At 39.1% G+C, this 18887-nt stretch overlaps 2 protein-coding genes across 2 annotated transcripts; both read left to right on the top strand.

Annotated features, from left to right (window-relative positions):
- Positions 1 to 469: 469 nt before the first annotated feature.
- LOC102715566 (chromatin-remodeling complex subunit ies6) lies at positions 470 to 8183 on the top strand. Its single transcript, XM_006652085.3, has 3 exons — positions 470 to 1294; positions 2684 to 2751; positions 7792 to 8183. The coding sequence occupies exons 1-3, from the start codon at positions 1120 to 1122 to the stop codon at positions 7921 to 7923; spliced, it is 375 nt and encodes a 124-aa protein (XP_006652148.1). The 5' UTR covers positions 470 to 1119; the 3' UTR covers positions 7924 to 8183.
- Positions 8184 to 10313: 2130 nt separating this feature from the next.
- On the top strand, positions 10314 to 16671 carry LOC102715290 (alpha-L-arabinofuranosidase 1-like). The gene is made up of 17 exons (XM_006652084.2): positions 10314 to 10502; positions 10614 to 10668; positions 11150 to 11346; positions 11454 to 11575; positions 11665 to 11812; positions 12106 to 12175; positions 12255 to 12400; positions 12833 to 12878; positions 12986 to 13038; positions 13575 to 13719; positions 14292 to 14410; positions 14539 to 14610; positions 14945 to 15048; positions 15288 to 15344; positions 15430 to 15622; positions 15810 to 15953; positions 16319 to 16671. Exons 1-17 carry the CDS (start codon positions 10314 to 10316, stop codon positions 16418 to 16420), a joined length of 1962 nt encoding a protein of 653 aa, XP_006652147.1. The 3' UTR covers positions 16421 to 16671.
- Positions 16672 to 18887: the final 2216 nt, after the last annotated feature.

Here is an 18887-nt window from a genome sequence, read left to right as displayed (position 1 = left end):
GTTGAAATCTCGATGAAGAGGGTGGCGATGCGCCGAGAATACTTGATCTATATTATGACGTAGATGATTTACAATAACCCCGAGCATACATATTTGTACCATCGAGTGGATAATAGTCCATGTCGGACACAACACACGACTCTTAATAGATAAAAAAAATAACAAATTCTGTCTCTAACACGACACATGTCTCCTAATAGATAAAGGATAAAAAGAAATAACAAGTCTCGATCGGCTCTAACTCTCTTATAGATAAAGAAAAAATCCTAAACTAACTCTAACTACTAGATAAAATTACGCCACCATGCCTTAGTCTTCACGATTCCTTCTAGAATTCGGATTCTTCTTAATAAGATTTTTTTGCTGATCGTGCCTTTTCTTAATGAATCTACTAAGATAAATTTTGGCAACTAGCAAATTACACCGCAGCCTCCTCCTGACCTCTCTCTCCACGCACTCCCAGTTGCGCTCCTCTCCACTCCGCGCTTTTGCCGCCAGCGCCGGCGTTCCTCTGCTCCTCTCCTCCCCGCGGCCACGCCTCCTCTCCTCCTCCCTGCCTCCACCGCCGTCGGCCGTCCGCGCCGTCGACGTTTCTCGGCTAACTTGCTCCGCGCCGTCGACGTTTTTCGGCTGACGTGCTCCGCGTCCGTCGCCGCCGGAATCCACCGTCCTCACTCCATTGGTCCCGTCCTTCCTCCGCCGGCGCCGCGCCTGCCTCCCTCCCTCCAACGGCCCCCTCGCCAACGGCTGGTCCCTCCTTTTTGGCCCACGCGTCATCGATTTGGTATAGATAACGAAATACGTCGATTTGGTATAGATAACGAAATACGTCGATTTTAGATACGTCTCGACGGAGGGAGCCGAGCACATAGCACATACCTCTCTCCTCTTGTGAGGCTGACAGGTGGAGCCCGCACCGATTCTCCCAAACCTTTTTGGCTGCCCTTCTTCTCGTTTCGGAACGCCTCCACCGCCGCCGCCCGCCGGCACAACCAAGGCCCCACCTCTTCGCCGTTGTCTCGTCCGCCCTTGGACGGAGCCAACTCCGGCCGGCGCGGGGTTGAACCCTCCGAAGCCAGCAGTAGGGAGGCCGAGATCGGAGCGGGAGGGGGAGACCATATGGAGTCGGAGGTGGTGAAGGCGGAGATGGTCCTCGCGCCGTCGCTCCCGTTCAAGAAGGTGCAGACGGCGGACAAGTACCCCAAGGGCCAGTCCCGCGGCCGCCAGTGGAAGCACCTCCGCCTCCTCCTCCAGGCCGCCGACGCCACCTCCCTCCCCCCCGACCGCCCCAACTGTGAGCACCTTCCGTAAACCAATCTTCCCCCACTGAATCAATCCATATTTTGGTTGTGCTTGTTGCTTAAACCGTGGATTTCACACGCGCTTTTCCCTTGTTCTGGGTGTCTAGGCCGGTGATTTCTCCGGCCGGATCGGTTTAATAGTGTGGATTTTTATCCTTTTAGGTCTTTCTCTGGTACCCTTGTTGGTTGTAATTTTAGTTGAGGATTTTGTGTGAATTCACTTGTATAGATTGTTAGATTAATGGTCCCTTGTTGGCCTTGATTGATTTGTCAGGGTACGTATTGGAGATTTGATGCTATGCATATCCAGCCAATGGTCGCTAACAAATAGTGATATTAGATTGGCTCTTGATGTTCTGTTGCGATTTGCTTATGTGTGAATATGGCTAGCTGCACTACGTACCATTAAGGTTGGCATATGAAAAATTGGTTTAGATTTGGTAATCAATCTAATAGAATTTTTAGCCTGTAGAAGATATATACAAATACTGTGAGAAATTTCTAGTTTCAGTGCAAACATTCGTAAAATAGTTAAATATAAGTAGTCAGGCCAAAGGTGAAACGTTTGTAGAGAATACCTATGATATGCATGGGTTATGTCAGCTTGATCAACAAGTGGTGTGTTTATGCTGAAATTACAACAATGTGCAGAAATAAGTTGTGTTTTACAACAATACTTGCAGCTCGCAATTTCACTAAATATTGTACTGGGAAAATTGTTATGTTGTGCATGCTGCAATTACATAAATATAAGAAATAGGAAAACAATATTTCCAAAATGACTAATGAGCCCTTGAGTGAAGTGAATCATTTTTACTTATCATAATCATGTATTCCTGTGTTGTTCATTTTGCTGTCAAAAGTATGAGCGGACTGTCTCTTTGATCAGGCATATCATGAGGTACTACTTATAAGTAACTAACAAACGATTTTCTTTCATAAGATTATAAGATGCATTTCTTTTACCTCTTAACATCACGAGGTAGGTATTTATATATTCTTACATGTTGTGAAGGAAAAGTATGGGCTGAGGATTTCCCATGATATGTCTAGTTTTCTCAGTTGTAATTAGATAAGTGTGTCAATTGATATTGATCGCACTTGGTGCTATGCCATGCTGTGGGAAATATTAGGTTATGGGATGCTATCTTTCTTATTATTGTTGCCTTGTTGTAAGCTACTAAGCTTAGCATTAGCTGATAAGATGTCAATAAGACACCTCTTTAGTCTTAACTGAATTATTTACTCGGACATCAATGTTATATGAACAAGGCATGCTGAAAATTGAGGGTTTTTTTTTTTTTTTGTACTGTCTACATGCTAAGTTCAGTTCGCTGCATGTATTCCATGCCTTTATGCTTACATTATGGTGTTTTGTGCAGATTTGAATATCCAGTCACCCCCATCGATTTATCCACCAAAGAGATATTGTGACATAACTGGTTTTGAGGTTAGTTTACTTTTATGTGAGACTGTTGGGTTTTGCACATTTTTTTGATTAATTTGAATGCACATTTATGCTACTTAGTACTGAGTTTAAATTGAACCACCCAACCACCACTGAGCTAGATAATATCTTGCATTTTAGTATTACTATCCAAGTGCATATTCCTTGCATTGAATCTCAAATACTAAAAATATAAATTCACAAGACAATCAGAAATCTTATCACAATTCACAAAGTAGCTGTTACATGGCAAATAACATATTTTCCCTTCTTACTTTTTCTTCTTCTTTATGCTGTCAAATATCAACTCTTTCTTTCCAGCAAAAAATAATCAACTATATCCCCCCTGTTTTGAAAATACGTTCTCAATGTTAGCTGGTCCAAACTCAAGACTATAGCTCGATGGCATCTGAACACCATGACAGCTGCAATTTTCCTCTATAATCGTGCCTTCTGCATATCACAGTCAGCAATCTGTGCCAACTCCAAATTCTCTGCTTCTCCCACAAACATGATAAATTTCTTGATTCATTGATGGCTTTGTTCCATTTCAGTTCAGATGTGTTGATAGTTGGCATATAGAATGAGTGGAGTGTTTGGTTGGCAAAATGAGAACTAAATCAGCCCATAGATTAGTCCTACGTGTAGCTCAACAGGTTGTGTGTCATACCTAGAATTTTTTGTGAATTTCTAGACAATTCTTTGTATTAAAAACCTGCTTAGGAATCAACCGAGGCACACAAAATGACAAACCAATAAACAGTTCCATGTGATAAATAAAGGTAAACTGCTTACAACAGAGGCACTTAGTCCTCTCATAGAAGAAAGCAACAACGGAAAGGTCGAGACTAGCTAGGCTTCAGCTCCACTCCACAGGTAAACTCAATTGGGGTATAAACCTTGGTCCTCTAAACTCATCATTGAAGCTAAAGCACTTCACTTCTGAAAGGGGGAATAGTAGCATGGTGGAGTACCATCCACCATACTCAGCAAGCCACACCAATGATTCATTCATGCACAGGATATCAAAGGAGGTTGGTGGCTATTTTGCATAAAGGCATTTATAAACATTTTTAGGTCAACACGGTAAAATAGTTCATTAATTAAGTCAATATTAAACCAACACTAGCCAACATTACACCTTGTCAAATTAGGCCTAGCTATCCACTAGTATCGTGCTACACCATGTAGCACTAGCTTCACCCACCTATGCTAGTCAAAGTAGTAAGCGAGGTTTAATTACAAAAGCAGTGCGACTAATCATGGTGAAGCTCGATTGTTTGGCCCTAACCGTGGGCATGACTATTCGAATAGTTTTACTTTGGTCTGGGCAAAGATGTACAACATTATCCACAAGACATTGCCTCTCGCATGAACCTATACGGTGGCGTGCCACCAAGTCACCCCAATAACACCCTCTTAACCATCCACACCACGTTGAGGTTGCGTCCCCCACACAGGTACCCCCCTGTTGGGCAAGCTATCGTCTTGTGCCGTGGTAGATTCAACAACTGATCAACCCTACCCTGGCCCAACCCAATCCCTTCACGCCTACCGTTACTTCGATGCCTAGGAGAGGAGGAAGCTATACTTCAAGCCCAACCGTTGCCCTTGCTGGCTTGTAGTAAGTACAGATAGTCTAACAATATTTTCGTGTGAACTGGTGCTTAAATTCCATGGTTACAACAAACCATGGTCAAGGAAAACATTATCTGGAAAGAGTAGCCTAGGCCCATCTAGGATGAGATATATAACACCTCTGTCACTCACAGGAAGGGCTTGGGCTACTCTCCCTAGATAATGTTCATGATTGAGATTGTCACTGGGATAGAGTTTGTGAAGGAGGTGAAGCACACAAGGCTGGGTCTTCGCCTTGATTGGCCTAACTACTAGTCTGGAGATGAGGGGGGAACAACAAGGTGGTTCTAGTCAGGCGGGTGGCTCTAGGGATCCAGAGATTCCCACTTCTTCCCAGGCTGCTCTAGAGCTTCAGTGACCAAGAAGTCCTCGCCAACCAAATTCTTGAAGAAGTTGCTCTCCAATTGCTCCAACCACATCATCCTTGTCAAGGAGAAAGGCAAGGAAAAAGAACACTTCGAGGCTCAAGGCTATACAGAAGCACCTCAACATCGAGCACTCACATAGGTTTTGAGGCTTGTGACAACGAGCCGGAGGTGTGGCAGTGGGAGTCTGAGGAGGAATTTAATCCTGACATGCATGCTCCCCATGTCTGAGTCCACCACATCTCTTCACTTCTCTTTTTGGTGTCTTGATGCCAAAGAGGGAGAAGTATCTATCTTATCCTTGAGTCGGTTGAACCTATTGAACTATTGCATTGCATTCATGTGAACCATCTGCATTGCATTGCATCCTATTGCTTTATCTATGTCATGTTGAACAATTGGGTTATTGTTATTTAGGACTACGTGATGTGCTTGACGTGATGTAATATAATCATGTGAGCTTGCTATTTTCATTGATATTTATATGCTTGTTCACTACTGTGCTTTATTGAAGATGCAAAGTGTAAGGGGGAGCTACCCTATGCGTATCATGCATATCTTAAGGGGGAGTTCCATCTTCATTTTGCATCAAACCTCACTCAATTTATTCAAATTATTTCTTTTGAGCCAATTGGTTGTCATCAATCACCAAAAATGGGAGATTGAAAGTGCATCTAGGCGCCTAATTTGTTTTGGTGATTAATGACAATCAAATGATGAGGACTAATGGCTTATATGAGATGTGAAGGTGTGACTAGTCCTCGTGAAAGAATAGTTATTGTGCCGCTCGTGTGGAAAAGAGAAGAAAATTGGTATAATCGTGTTCGCGTGCGTGGTTATTTGGTTTTGAGTCTATTAGGAATGTCGTACTATAAAGAGGGGTGAGCAATGAACTCTAGGAATGAGTTCCGTGCTCGGAATCATTTTTGAAGTTATCTCTTGCTATTTTTTTGGAGTTCTTCTAGGATTTTTGGAAGTTTCGAAGGTAGCTTCGAAAGTTTCGAAGATGGCAGAATTCGGTCCTGTATGTTTCACGAAAGTTCCGAAGAGAGCTTTGGAAGTTCTGAAGATAGCAGAATCTTCTGTATGATTCACGGAAGTTCCGAAGAGAGTTTCGGAAGTTCCAAAGATGGCATATTTCGGTACAGTATGATTCACGGAAGTTACGAGGGTTTTGACCAGAACTTCCAAAGAGTTGACTTTTCATGGTTGATTTTGAAATTTTCTAAGTGTTTGGGCTGCTGTTTTTGAACTAACCGGAAGTTCCGAAGAGGTCTTCAGAAGGTCCGAAGAGAGTACCTTTTGCCTCCAACGGGTAGATTAGGTGAGGGGTATAATTACCCTCTCCTACCCCAAGCTAGGGTTGCTGCTCACATTGTTTATTCATTTGACCCTTGGCTTGCATTTTTTGAGATTCATTTTGAGCCTTGCTTCCTCACTTCCTCCTCTTCACGGATCTAAGTGTTTGGATTTTGTGTGTGTGAGAGTTGGTGGATTTGAGTGCTTGGTGTTGACTTTGTGAAGAAATTTCTTGAGCACTAGATTTATCCCCAAGAACTTGCAAGCTTGTTACTCTTAGTGGTTGCGGACACCTAAGCCACCAAAGCTTTTGTGGGGTGCTGAGGAAAGGTTTGTGAAGGTCGGGTCTCACCTCCGCAAGGGAAGAGACATTTTGAGTAGGGGGAGTGCATTAGTGCAACCCCGAGGAAAGGGTTGTGGAAACCCGGCTCAAGTTGAGCTCCTCATCAAAGAGTACAATCCTCTCAAGGATTGGAACTCCAGTAAAAAGTCTGCGTGCAAATCTTGTGTTGAAATCTCTCTAACTTGTCTTTTGAGCTTTGCTTTTGGTTGCCGCACGTACTCTAGTTGCTGATTGTGCAAAGTTTCGGAGTTGCCCACTAGTTTGTGATTTGGTTGGCTAGATCTATTCATTTATTGTTCTAGATCTGGTGCTATCGGAAGTTCTTAAAGTGACCGAAACTTTTGAAGGCGGGAAGTTCCGAAGGTCTGGCCGGAACTTCAGAAATTTTCAGCTTCAGCATTTTTAGTTTAAAATTTTATCGCCTATTCACCCCCTTGATAGGTCTTGATTTACTCTTTCAAGAGCATCTTAGACTAGCTTTTAGAACAATATCTAGGACAGAGCATCTTAGACTAGCTTTTTAAGAGAACACTTGTCTGGCTATAAATATGTATCCCGAACCCCTCAAGTTGGCATTACATTGTGTGAGAAATAAACTAGAAAATTGCCCCAACTCCTAGTGTCATCCTCTCGATGAGAGTAAGAATACTAAGAGTACTACACTACTATCAGAAAGAGTTAGACTAAGGGCATCAACAATACGTACGACCTTGGTAAAAATAAGGTAGGTCCCACAATATCCTATGGTCATTGGTACAATTAAAAAGCAAGAAAAAATGTTAAGATGGGTCCCACATCTATGTACAAATCCTACTTTTACCTCTAGCAAATAAACAATCTGTCATGTGCATGTGTTTACTTCATTATTTTATTTCTCAAGGTCAAGCTCTAAACTTAAGACTACTTTATACAATTATTGTTTTATGGTCAAGGTTCACAATATATACCATTAGCCATAAAGGCTTATGGCTCATTCTTATGCCACATTGTAGTTGCCCTAACTCATGTGATTGAATCTTTATACCTGATATTTGAAGGCTCTTGTTGATTTCAAAGAAATATTTTGTCAGCCATAGATTCCATTCTTACGTTGCTGCATATTTTTGCCTTGTTTGAAATAGTTCATTTCCAAAGTTCTGAATGGCTCCGTTCCTGTTGCATTATGAATTTGAAACCCTGAATAGACCACTTGTGTAAGTTAATATTGAAGCGGTATTAGTGCAGTAATGGTATGACATTTCAACATGAAATGTTCTATGTTGTTAGAATACTTTGTCTCGGACATCTCAACTCTGCTGGCTCTTTCACTGCCATAGCGTGCTTTGTCTGCCTATTTCCTCTGCATTCTGTTAAGGACTTGTTTGCTTTGTGAATTATACTTAAAAGGTCCTCTTGCAGGCACCATATGTGGATCCAAGGACAAAGCTACGCTACGCTGATCCAGAAGTGTTCAAGCAAATCCGAATACTTCCTGATGAATATGTCCAAAGGTATCTGGCACTGAGAAATGCTGCCGTTGTACTGAGATAACAATCTTTGCTCACAGGATCCATGTAGAACAGAAATTGCGATTTGTAATCTTGACTGTATTGGCAGAGTCTCCTATAGATCTACTGTGAACGTGTATCTACTTGTGTTCCTGTTTCTTAGCAAATTGTAAGAGATGATTTTCCCTCTGTAGTGATAGCTGTCTTCATGGCTGGAGGCGTTCAGTTCGTTCTGTATCAATGTTCATGAATTACTGGTAATCCATTCTCCACCATAGCCGAAACTACTTTATGGATATGGCATATTTGCAATTTCCGGTCGGTCAGTTTTATCCCAAGAGCATTCCGAATGTCTTTATGGTCACATTGATCTGACTCAGGACTTGTATTTGATGGGTCTAAATCCTGGTCCATTCATGGATGGCCTGGGCTTGAATTTGGGTCCATGCAAATGGTGCCTTGCCTCATATGATTGAAACTATGGAGAATTCGTGTTATATATCTTCGCGAAGAGCATCATATTTTTCCTTGAAGCAAGGCAAAGAGAAGAAATCGCCAAAGCAGCTCAGGAAAGGAGGGTCGTATGGAACGAGGGCCCACATGTCATTGTTGTAATACTGCCTCTGTTTTTCGTATTTAACATGGTTTATGTTTATATGTATGTTTATTTTTTTAAAAAAAAATTATGTAATTATTAGTTATTTTCTTATGATTTGTTTTATTGTCAAAGCTACTTTAAGCGTGTCCTATAATTTTATATATTTGTACAATATTTTTTAGTAAGATAAATGATTAAACAATATCGAAAAAATTAATGACGTCAAATAAAAAAAAGTTGAAGGAAGTAAAAGACTCAAGAATATTGCTCACTTCTGCGGGTCCCACTTGTAAGCATTTGTGTCCCTTTTTCTGTTACGAAAGTCTCCTCAAGAGTCGATTCTCTGGTAACGTCATACGAACTCCGATGGCGTCCATCTTCTTTCTCAGCTCATTTAAAATGAAGCCGGTGAGCAGTTATCTTTGAGCAGGTGTAGCCGTGTAGGCAACAGGGACACTTGGGGTTCGATTTGGTCGGTTCTTAGGTTTGTAAAGCTCGTGCCTTTACCTGACCATGTCTGTGAGTAGCTTTGAGCAGGCATGACGAAGATATCTGGAACACGTTTGAAAGACTCTGCTTTAGCTGACTTTCTTTCGTTGTTTCTTGTTAAATCTGATAATGTTCAGGGTCAATTCAACAGACAGTTATTGTTATTGTTGCTGTTACGTGCAGAGAACAGGCTGAGATGAACGTATCCAAAAGCCTGCATGGGTGATTTACCAAATGATTAATTATGTGCCTTTGTTGTTTGTTTGTAGCACATTTGTTTCTGAAACCTCGTCTCTTGCTGCAGGAAACTAAGAAGAATTCGTTCTACTGTAATGGACTTTGTGCACCATTGAAGCAAGCAACAGCGATATTCTTTATTTTTTTTTTTACCAGGCCCCCTGAATACCAACCAGATCCCCCTTATCCAAAATGTCCCAACTGATGAATAAATAAAGCTGGTAAGTTAAGGACTTAAACTAGCCTTTCTTGGTTTCTTTAAGATGAGCATCATTTTCCATCGTTTAGAAAAATATGTGGAAATTTTCAAATGACAAATTAAGGAAAATGGTAATACCGCAAAGTCAAATTCATCAGGACCATCACACATGCACTTTTTATCTTTAGGAACATTTGGCAATTGGACAGTATACCAACTCAACTGCTTAAACAAAGTATTTTTCCATTTCTAATGTTGTTGATGATGTGAGAAACTTGCTATTTAGCACCTACTATTGTTTGTCTATTTAAGTACTTCCAGTACTCTCCCTCTAATCTTACATTGTACTCTTCATCTTCCTGAGCAGGTTGAGGTGTTGGTTGCTGCCCTCCTGTGTTTATGGTGAGATGTACTTTGCCCTACATTGATTCATGCAATGTTATCATCTGCAATTCAGATATATTTATTTCATTTCCGTTCATATTAAGCAGATGTTCTAGGAGGCCTTTCGGTTGTTGTCTATCTCCATTGATTGTTTGGTTCTTGTTTAGTTTATTTTTGGCACAAACCTTTGTTTGGACTTATCCCTTATCTTTAAGCCAATACCTTCAAACATAATACCCTCCAATAGTACCTTCTTATGTTGTTAACTTCCATTTTTTCTAAAAGTACCATCTTATTTTGAACCAGCGGATTACAGGTGACAGACTGGCACCGAAAAATATGTCCATAATTTAATGGTGTAGGAAAAGCTTTTCTCCTTAAGGACGATAAAAATTCAGTCTTTGCAAACTTCGGTTTCACATTGGTCTTTTATTTCTTCTAAATGGTGTGCAGTTTCCGATGTTTTGATGCTTTTAGCTTTCATTTCTAACTAACATGTGAAGTTTCTCATGGAAGCAAGCAACTCATGGGCTCCAAAGAGGCATTCCGGCGTATCATATTCTGCGTCTTGTTTCTATTCTTGCTTCTATTCTGTATGGGTTGCAAATGCTTAACCTCAGAGGTAAACGGGACCCAACTGGCTGTCCTCAAGGTTGATGTCTCAGCACAAAATGCTCGAAAAATCCCGGATACACTCTTCGGGATATTTTTTGAGGTATTTTACTCTCTTTTATTTGTAACTTAATATTTTTAACTTTCCAAGGCTTCTCAAGTTCTATAAATGAATGTTCAGACATGTTACAAATTATGTTGATAAATACTGTAGGAGATCAACCATGCTGGAGCAGGTGGAATTTGGGCAGAGCTTGTCAGCAACAGAGGTACTTCTGGCCTACCATTATCCTAAACTCCTCATTCGCAGATTGTATTGTGTGCCTCTTGGAATACTTTTTGTCAGATTGCTAGATAGTAGAGACAGTTAGGTGGTGATTGTTAGTTTGATTCAGTAACCATGCTATATAATGCATCTGCATCTGTAACAAACATTGGTTTTTCATTAGCTCTTTTAGAAGTTGAGATAAATTCATATCTAGTCCAATTGAGGATAAAAGTGGTTATCGTAATGGCTTGTATGTTTTTAAAACAAGGAAATGGATTATAAATAAATTTACATACAGTGAATTATAGAATTTTATTTCTGCCAACTACATGGTTGTAGTTCACATGGTATTTAACTAAACTCTGTTTAAGCATAGAAACTCTAGCATAAACTGGAAACAGCATTCGAACAGGCATTTTCCTTCTGAAGTAGATGCACAATAAATGTATTAGTTTGACCACCTTATGCATTTTATGATTCAGGTTTTGAAGCTGGAGGACCTAATACTCCATCTAGCATTGAACCTTGGTCCATAATTGGAAATGAATATACCATATCTGTGGCGACTGATCGGTCATCATGTTTCAGTAGAAATATCATCGCTCTAAGGATGGAGGTTCTCTGTGGTGACTGCCCAGCTGGTGGTGTTGGCATTTACAATCCAGGATTCTGGGGCATGGTATGCCGTTGTGTTGATCAGAGGATGACTTTTCATCTCATAGATAGATGTTATTTTGTGATTTTAATTTATTTTTAGTTCATTTACCTTGCCATGTAAACTTGCAGAACATAGAAGATGGAAAGAGTTACAGTCTTGTCATGTATGCTAAATCATCAGAAAATACAGAGTTGATAGTTTCACTAACAAGCTACGATGGGTTGCAAAACCTATCTTCAGCTACCCTACGGTAACTATTCTTACTTTCAATGCTGGAACAGATTGACAGTTACATTTGACTATTTCTTTTGATCAATCAACAGTATTGCATTGCTGCAGAGTTCCTGGCACATCAAATTGGACAAAACTTGAGAAGAAGTTGGTTGCTAAAGGAACGAACAGAACCTCAAGGCTTCAAATTACAACTAACAAGAAAGGAGTCATATGGTTTGATCAAATATCACTCATGCCTTCAGACACGTACAAGGTATACATTCTACTTTGTTCTTGGCCTCGGTATTGTGAAAAGCAAGCAGATCATTATAAATTCAGAACTATTTCGAGGACAAGTCAGATGCAATTAGATTCTTCCTTTTTTTTCCCACGTTTGTTATCTCCTGATGTATTTATATGCTGGTTAATCCATTTATGACATTAAAATGCCATGGACATTGTCTTATTCAAAATTTGGTATCATGTTTGATTTCTTTCAAGGAATCATGACATTCCATGACCATGAGGTTATTTCAATTTTTAACTCTCATGTCTTTATACTTACAGGGACATGGCTTTCGGAAAGAACTTGTATCGATGCTTTTGGATTTAAAGCCACAATTCCTGAGATTTCCTGGTATGATCTGTTCTTTCCAAGTTTGCACACATTTATCCAGACATATTTCAGACAATTATGTTGCATGCGACTATTCCAGGAGGTTGCTTTGTGGAAGGAAATTGGTTAAGAAATGCATTCAGGTGGCGTGAGTCTGTTGGTCCGTGGGAGGAGAGGCCTGGACACTTTGGTGACGTTTGGGGTTATTGGACTGATGATGGACTTGGATATTATGAGTTTCTTCAGGTACCGATTAATCGGCTGTTATGGGCTAGGGTTCATAGGAGGTAAACACCGCCAGAAGGATAGCTGGGCGGCGACGACTGCTAGGGATGAGAGAGGGGACTTAGGTTGGGAAAGATTAACTCTGATTCATTACTTGATTAGAATGACGATACAATCTATCCTTATATAGATGGTGAGACTTAATCCCTAGGTAACTAACTTGATCTAATCTAAATTTATCTCTTAATCCTTTCTTATCCGAACGGCTACAGTACCAGATGCTACAGTACCGAATGTACTGTTCACTCGCCAGGGGTTGGGCACATGGGCCTCGATCCCTCGGCCCTTACCTATAACACTGGCATTATTTCAGCTCAACATTTTCTTTTATACTTGCTAATCATATTTCTTTTATACTTCCTAATCATATTTCCTTGGAATTTAATGTCTAAGCTTTCTGAGGACCTGGGTGCTGCCCCAATATGGGTGTTCAATAATGGTATTATTTATATATGTCTTTCTTTTTGTGTGTGTTATGTTTCATCATATATTTGATCACCACTAATGGCTTCCTTGATTGCAATTATTTTGCCTGTTAAATGTCAGGGATTAGCCACAATGAAGAAGTTAATACCGCTGCTATTGATCCTTTTGTAAAGGCATGTTTTGAGCTCCCTATTTTTCATTTTATACCAGGATAGAGATAGACATATCATGACGTAGTGAATGCATTCCATTTGAAAAATATATTGGAATTAGCAATGGCTAACTATAGTAATGGTATATTAATGGACGAATACAGCAGTGTAATGTTTTTTCTTTCTGTGTATATATCTCCGGATTAGAAATTTTATTGCTCAAACCTTTCTAAGACAGCTATCTATATACAATGGGTCTGCTTGAACGATGGTCAGATTTTTACACATCTTTATCAGTATTGGGACAGTATTAAGATGGTTATTTGCTTTATTTCCATCTAGTGAACACAGTGAAACCTTGGCTTAAATTCATATTTCTTATTTACCCAAATTTATTAATAGGCTACTTTTATTCTTTCCAAATTTGTTTGTTTTCATGGATAAAACTTACTACTAAAACTAATATCTCACCACAGGATACCCAATGTATTACCGAAATTTTGGTAACTTATAACTGAGGTTCATTACTCTGAACTCTTGTTTTTGTCTTTCTCTAGGATATACTGGACAGCCTAGAGTTTGCAAGAGGGAGTAAAAACTCAACATGGGGCTCTGTTAGAGCTGCAATGGGGCATCCTGAACCATTTCCAGTCAAATATGTTACAATTGGAAATGAAGACTGTTCAAAAAAATTTTATAATGGTAAACATATCAGTTAGTTTCTGCTGAACTATCCATTTCCCACTACAAGTTGAATATGCTTATGTATACAAGGTTTAAGATGGTTTTTTGTCAAAGAAAAATGAAACATAACTAGGATGATTTTGCTACAAGCAAATAAGTAATAACTCAACCATCTCTCCTTGTTTGTTAAACTTATAAATATATAAACAATGTTTTGTGACTGGGCATATATTGGAAAAAAACAGAGAAAAATCCTTATTTGGACCCAAGAGTTGAGGGACCAAAAACAAACGGTTTCATAGCTGAGGGACCAAAACCGAACCGAGGGCATAGTTAGAGAACCAAGTGTGAACTTCTCTCAAAAAAATATCAACACAATAAGTTGTTGTTATAGTATTGGTGCAATAATTTTTTCACATTGATCTTCATAGAAATTTTTTTACAATGCAATTTATTCTTACTTTACTATTATCTGTCATTGTTCTCCTAGTTTAAAATGGTTTATTTTGTTGACTTTGAGAAGTCTATGTCATCATCATTTCCTGTGGCACTCCACTAAACTGTAGATATTCTTCAATTCTCTTGAACAGGTAATTACCTCAAGTTCCATAGTGCTATAAGAGAGGCCTATCCGGACATTCAAATGATCTCAAACTGTGATGGTTCATCCAAACCACTTGACCATCCTGCAGATCTATATGACTTCCATGTAAACTACATTCTGTATATCTATTTTCCTATTTCCTATGTTAATGTCCAAAATCTGTTATTTATTTAACGGGGTTAACATTCTTTTATTTTCTTGAAATATTATGACATGTAACATGTTATTTACAGGTCTATGGGGATTCTAATACTTTGTTTTCTATGAAGAACAAATTTGACAACGCACCTCGGACTGGGCCAAAGGTATGAGTCAGTTTTTCACAGCTTTATGGATCTTTACTAGTTGGATCAATTTAGTTTTTGTTTCTTTTGCCTTTTCCTTTAGAACGGGCCAATGGAAAGTCAGGAACATGAGGAGCCTAAGTAATTTGTACCATAATCTGTGCTATTTTCATGTGTACAACTAAAAGCTTTCATGGAACAGTCTGTACTCCATCAGCGATGAGATCATCTGTTCAATTAAGTCTTGCTATGTTATCAAGTTTATCTAAACTTAATTACAACAGTTATCTTGCTTATTTACATCATTATAGACGCCATGGTAGTAAATATCTTTCTGAATATGAATTGAGTGCAGGCATTTGTCAGTGAGTATGCCGTATCAGGTAATGGTGTAGGCAGAGCAACTCTTCTTGCTTCACTGGCAGAGGCTGCTTTCCTTACTGGACTGGAGAGGAATAGGTGATCTATTCCCCACATGCACATACCACTCGGTTCATTGACAATAAGGATGGGCATGGGTCGATCCCGGGTAGTTTAGGGTCAGCTCTAGTTGAACAAAATAAAATAAGTTTTATCACAAAATAAAATTTAATTTATTTAGTTTAATAGAGTCGACCCTAAAATACCTGTGTAATATTACTACCACAGAGATCACACTATAGACTACTGACGTGGCTTTTTTTACTTGTTCTTTGCAGTGATGTTGTTCAGATGGCCAGTTATGCACCACTCTTCATCAATGATAATGATCGCGCGTTAGCATTGATGGCCTTATGATTTCTTACATTTCTTGTGTTGTTAACATTGAACTAATTAACTGCATTTGAATAATCCAATCAGGTGGAACCCAGCTGCTGTTGTCTTCAACTCCTGGCAACAGTATGGGACTCCTAGTTACTGGATGCAGACGATTTTCCGTGAATCAAGTGGTGCCATGCTGCATCCAGTGACAATCGACTCCGTCTACTCTAATTCATTAGCAGCATCTGCAATAACCTGGCAATCCAGTAACGGTAGCTTCTTGAGAGTGAAGGTAACACAGATATTTTTCCAAATCATTCATGGTTTGAGTGTGATTTGATAATTATTGAAACTACACGTTTTATATATGACAAGACAATCTCTTGAACATTGAGCATGTTTTAATAAAATTTGGCACAGATATGGTTTCCAGCTGGTGGAGTAATGTTTTTTAATTATCTACTTATGTTCTTGTGCAGATAGTAAACATTGGGTTCAACCCTGTGAACCTCATGGTATCCACAACTGGTCTGAAAGCTTCAGTTAATACGCGGAAATCGACGGTCACTATTTTCACATCCAAAAATCCATCGGATGAAAACTCATTCAGTAACCCCACTAATGTAAGGAATATAAAAGGCTTTCCTAATGTTCCATTGCTTTCCTTAGAACTTGCTGGGGTTTCACTCTTCCCAAACAAGCTCTAAAGGTTTCTATCACTCAAACTGGATTATTCATGTTCAAGTTTCTTTATAGGCTGAACACAACAAATTAACTCAAACCATATACTGTCTTGGCCAATAATATATCATCTTTGCTGATTTTTAGAACAGATTGTTTGTCCTGCAAGAGAGAACTAAATTACTTATGAAAGTTAAGGGGTTTAAAACCCGCTTGATTTGCAGTTTAGGATTTTCCTTCTCCTTTGATCATACACACAATATTCTCTAATGTTATATAACATGTATATCACAAACAATATCTGCAGGTTGTACCGGTTACAAGAGAACTGCCCGATGCTGGAGAAGAGTTGTCTGCCTTCCTTGGTCCTTGCTCATTTACTTCCTTTGATCTTGCTCTGGGTCAGTAGAAACATGTTCCCTGAAATGAGCTCTCTAAATCAAATACAAAATCATGTATTACGTGTGTGAATATGGTGTGTGTGTCAGTCTTTTACCCCTATGCCATTAAAATAGATGGTGGCTACCTTTAGGGTCAATTGCATAATTGGTTTTACTTTGGAGTTCAATTGTAGATTTAGCTCTATTTTTTCAGTTTACAGATTTAGCCCCGCTTTTCAAAATCGAAGCTCACTTTTTGGCCCTACTCCGTTAAGGCATGCTAACGGTGTTAAGCGAAGAAAAAGTAGACGTCTTTGCCCCACATTTGGCCCTGTTTTCTTAGTCTATTTGTATATTTGGCAATGTTTTTACACATGTGTGTACTTTAAGAAATATTTGTAAGGTTTAACTTGTATTTAACAGATTTGAGTCGATTTTGATTGTTATTTGACTGAAGTTTGATAAATTTAACTAAAATTTAAAATACATTCGATTAAAATTTGAACAAAATTAAAAAAATATAGCAAACCAAATTGACATTGTTTTGTTTGTTTTTTTATAAAATTTTGATAGTATATTGCCTAAAAATTCAAAATTACAAACAATGAAGCAAATATATAAGGATGTTCATGTAAAAATAGCACATAATCATGTCCAACAACCTACAAATCAACACCTAGGTCCACAACCACACAAATCAGCACATAACAAGTCCATAATCACACAAATATATAGCTAGTACATGTCCAACAAGACCCAAATCAGCACACATAGAGTCCATGAGCGCACATATATATAGGTCTTACATGTCCAACGCGCAAATCGGCACACAAATATATAGCTAGTACATGCCGCACCCCCACGCGCTGTTCGCTGGCCGCCGCTGCCTGCTAGCTGCCGCCTGGCCGACTGCTGGCTGCTGCTATCGCGTCGCCGCCTGGCCGCCGCGCGCCGGTAGCCACCATGCGCCCGCCGTCGCGCGAGCCCGCCGCCTGGCTGCCCTGCCGTGCGCGCCCTGCCTCCGCGCACCTGACCTGGCCCCACGCCACGCGCCCTTGCCGCCGCGGGCGCCATCGCTCGCCGAGCTGCTCGTCGCTGGCCCTTCTCCGCACCGCCACAAGTCCTCCAAAACCCTAGCTCAGTTCGTGCAACAGGAGGGGGAGGAGTCCACATTGAGTTAGAGTAGTTAAGGGTATTGTTGTCCTTTCACGTGTTTTTTTTCTTTTATTTTTCTCTTTCTTATTTATACTACTCACGGTTATTTAACAGTAAGGCTAAACGGGAGCTTGGATAAAGTGAAGCTAAATCTGCAAACTGAAAAAATAGGGTTAAATCCACAATTAGACTCCAAAGTAGGGCCAGTTATACAATTGCCCCTTACCTATATGCCATTAAAAAGTTTGTAGGTACCTGTGTGCCATCGACCCAATTTTCTTTACCATTTTCAATGGACGGAGAGGTATAAAAAGACTGTTTTGTCCTTGTCAGTGAATAAATGATAGAAATAAATTTAAAACAGTAAATAAATATGAAAAGTCAGTAAAAAATTTAGAAACTAACAGAGTTATTTTTAAAGTAAGAAAATTCGTAATTAAATTATAAAATGTGTAGAAATTCACAAAAATTCAGGAAAATTCGTAAATAAAACAAAAAATTCATAAAAATAAGAATAATTCAAAAAGGATCAGAAAAATGCCTAATAACAGTAAATAAATATGGAAAATCAGTAAAAAATTTAGAAAATGACAGCATTAATTTTAAATCAGGAAATAAGTTAGAAAATTCGTAATTAAATTATAAAATGTCTAGAAATTCACAAAAATCCAGGAAAATTGGCTCATAATTCCAGAAAATTGTAAGAAATAAAAGAAAATTCATAAATAAATCCAAAAAATTTGCAAAAAATAATTCAAAACAATCAGAAAAATGCCCAAATTAATTAGTGAAATGTTAGAATAAATCAGTAAAATATGAGAATAAATCAAAAAAAATATAGGAATACAATAGATAAAAGCATATACATAACCATTGCACACCAAAAAAAACAAGGGCATGGCCATTGCATCTATAGCAAGAAGTTTATATGAGCAACGTTTAAAGTAGTTCGTCAGCACACTAAGTCCACACATAACAAGATCACCAATATTTAAAGTAGTAGTTCACCACACTAAGTCCACACATAAAAAGTAGTAGTTCACTAGTTTTCATCACACCAAACCATACATGTCTTAAATTACATCAAAAGTATTAGTTCCTCCGCATAATTTATTCAAGCTGGAGTTTCTTCTTACTTTTGGTATTAGAAGCTGGACTGGATGAGTTGGCCACTTCAACTGGAACCCTACTTGGTGTACACTTCTTCATGATAGTTTGCTTTTTCCTTGGTGTACTGCATTGTCTTTAGAGAGACTTCATAGGTTGCAATGTCTTCATGAACAACTAGAGGGTGCTCAATTTGGAGAGCAAAGGGGTTATTTGATCCTGTTGCAGACCTTG

The sequence above is a fragment of the Oryza brachyantha genome, chromosome 4, assembly GCF_000231095.2.
Source record: "Oryza brachyantha chromosome 4, ObraRS2, whole genome shotgun sequence".
Classification (NCBI taxonomy): Eukaryota; Viridiplantae; Streptophyta; class Magnoliopsida; order Poales; family Poaceae; genus Oryza; species Oryza brachyantha.
This window is presented reverse-complemented; position numbering and strand designations above follow the sequence as displayed.

What these genes read in the sequence shown, in the direction of transcription:
- LOC102715290 (XM_006652084.2), top strand. Translation starts at nt 10,314, where the DNA reads ATGGGCTCCAAAGAGGCATTCCGGCGTATCATATTCTGCGTCTTGTTT. An exon ending in TGCCTTCAGACACGTACAAG is followed by an intron (nt 11,813 to 12,105) that starts GTATACATTCTA and finishes TTATACTTACAG; the next exon opens with GGACATGGCTTTCGGAAAGA. An exon ending in CAGATCTATATGACTTCCAT is followed by an intron (nt 14,411 to 14,538) that starts GTAAACTACATT and finishes TGTTATTTACAG; the next exon opens with GTCTATGGGGATTCTAATAC.
- LOC102715566 (XM_006652085.3), top strand. Translation starts at nt 1,120, where the DNA reads ATGGAGTCGGAGGTGGTGAAGGCGGAGATGGTCCTCGCGCCGTCGCTC. An exon ending in CCCCCCCGACCGCCCCAACT is followed by an intron (nt 1,295 to 2,683) that starts GTGAGCACCTTC and finishes TGTTTTGTGCAG; the next exon opens with ATTTGAATATCCAGTCACCC. An exon ending in GTGACATAACTGGTTTTGAG is followed by an intron (nt 2,752 to 7,791) that starts GTTAGTTTACTT and finishes GTCCTCTTGCAG; the next exon opens with GCACCATATGTGGATCCAAG.